General features: G+C 41.1%; 1 protein-coding gene across 1 annotated transcript; it reads left to right on the forward strand.

Annotated features, from left to right (window-relative positions):
- Positions 1-11: 11 nt before the first annotated feature.
- On the forward strand, positions 12-1,489 carry LOC117793174 (sodium/potassium-transporting ATPase subunit alpha-like; the record flags this gene model as incomplete). Its single annotated transcript, XM_034633464.1, has 1 exon — positions 12-1,489. A coding segment is annotated over one exon (1,464 nt), but the record flags the coding sequence as incomplete, so codon positions are not given.
- Positions 1,490-1,540: the final 51 nt, after the last annotated feature.

Raw genomic sequence — 1,540 nt, forward strand, 5'->3', positions numbered from 1 at the left:
CTTCAAGCCTAAAACAAAATTTTGAGGAGGCATACATGAATATGGGAGGAATGGGAGAGCGAGTACTAGGATTTGCAGATCTTGTTCTTTCCAAACAGCAGTATCCTGATGGTTACGAGTTTACCACTGAACCGCCAAATTTTCCACTCACAAATCTTCGCTTTTTAGGTCTGATTTCGTTGATTGACCCACCACGTGCAGCTGTTCCTGAAGCAGTAGCTAAATGCCGAACAGCAGGTGTGAGAGTAATCATGGTTACAGGTGACCATCCAATTACAGCAAAAGCTATTGCCCGAAGTGTTGGTATAATAACAAATCCGACCGCGGAAGACATAGCTAATAAGCAAGGTCTTCCTATCAGTGAAGTAGATCCACGGCAGGCAAGCGCAATTGTAGTAAATGGTGGTGAGCTTCGCGAAATGAAGGCTGAAGATTTAGATGCTATTATTTATCATCACAATGAGATTGTGTTTGCGCGAACTTCACCACAGCAAAAACTTTTAATTGTAGAGGCCTGCCAAAGACGTGGAGAAATTGTAGCAGTAACAGGCGATGGTGTAAATGACTCACCAGCACTGAAACGGGCCGATATAGGAGTAGCCATGGGAATAACAGGGTCAGATGTTTCAAAGCAGGCGGCCGATATGATTCTACTTGATGATAATTTTGCCTCTATTATAGTAGGAATTGAAGAGGGTCGGCTTATATTTGATAACTTAAAAAAGTCAATAGCATATACTCTTACATCCAATCTTCCAGAGATTACGCCATTTTTATTTTTCATGATGTTCGACATTCCTCTAGCTCTAGGCACTTTAGCAATTCTGTGTATCGATATCGGAACCGATATGATGCCTGCAATATCACTTGCCTATGAAAGAGCAGAATCGGATATTATGTCTCGCATGCCTCGAGATCCTTTTGGGGACCGTTTGGTTAACAAGAAGCTTATCTTCATGGCATACCTTCAAATTGGAACTATTCAGACAGTTGCCTGCTTTTTCACTTTTTTTGCAATAATGGCTGAGCATGGCTTTCCTCCCTCTGTTCTCTTAGGAATAAGGCATGATTGGGACTCAAAGGACGTTGAAGATCTGGTAGATGGATATGGACAAGAATGGACTTATAGAGAACGCAAGGAGATAGAATACACCGCCAGTACAGGGTTCTTCGTGTCTATTGTTGTTACTCAGTGGTGTGATTTGATAATTTGTAAGACACGGCGCAATTCTATAATTCATCAAGGTATGCGCAACCATGTTTTAAACTTGTCATTGGTATTAGAAACGGCTATCGCATGTATTATATGCTACACGCCTGGGATGAAAAAAGCATTACGTATGTACCCTGTGAGATTAATTTGGTGGATATATGCAGTACCATTTGGATTACTTATAATTATATTCGATGAAGGACGGCGGTATCTTATACGACACAGCCCTAATGGTTGGGTGGAGCAGGAAACTTACTACTAATTTCATTAAATTCCAATAATGAAAAAACCTTATTGGAAGAGCGGTACTCAACAACGAAATCGGCC

Source organism: Drosophila innubila (assembly GCF_004354385.1).
Source record: "Drosophila innubila isolate TH190305 chromosome Y unlocalized genomic scaffold, UK_Dinn_1.0 338_Y_Y, whole genome shotgun sequence".
NCBI lineage: Eukaryota > Metazoa > Arthropoda > Insecta > Diptera > Drosophilidae > Drosophila > Drosophila innubila.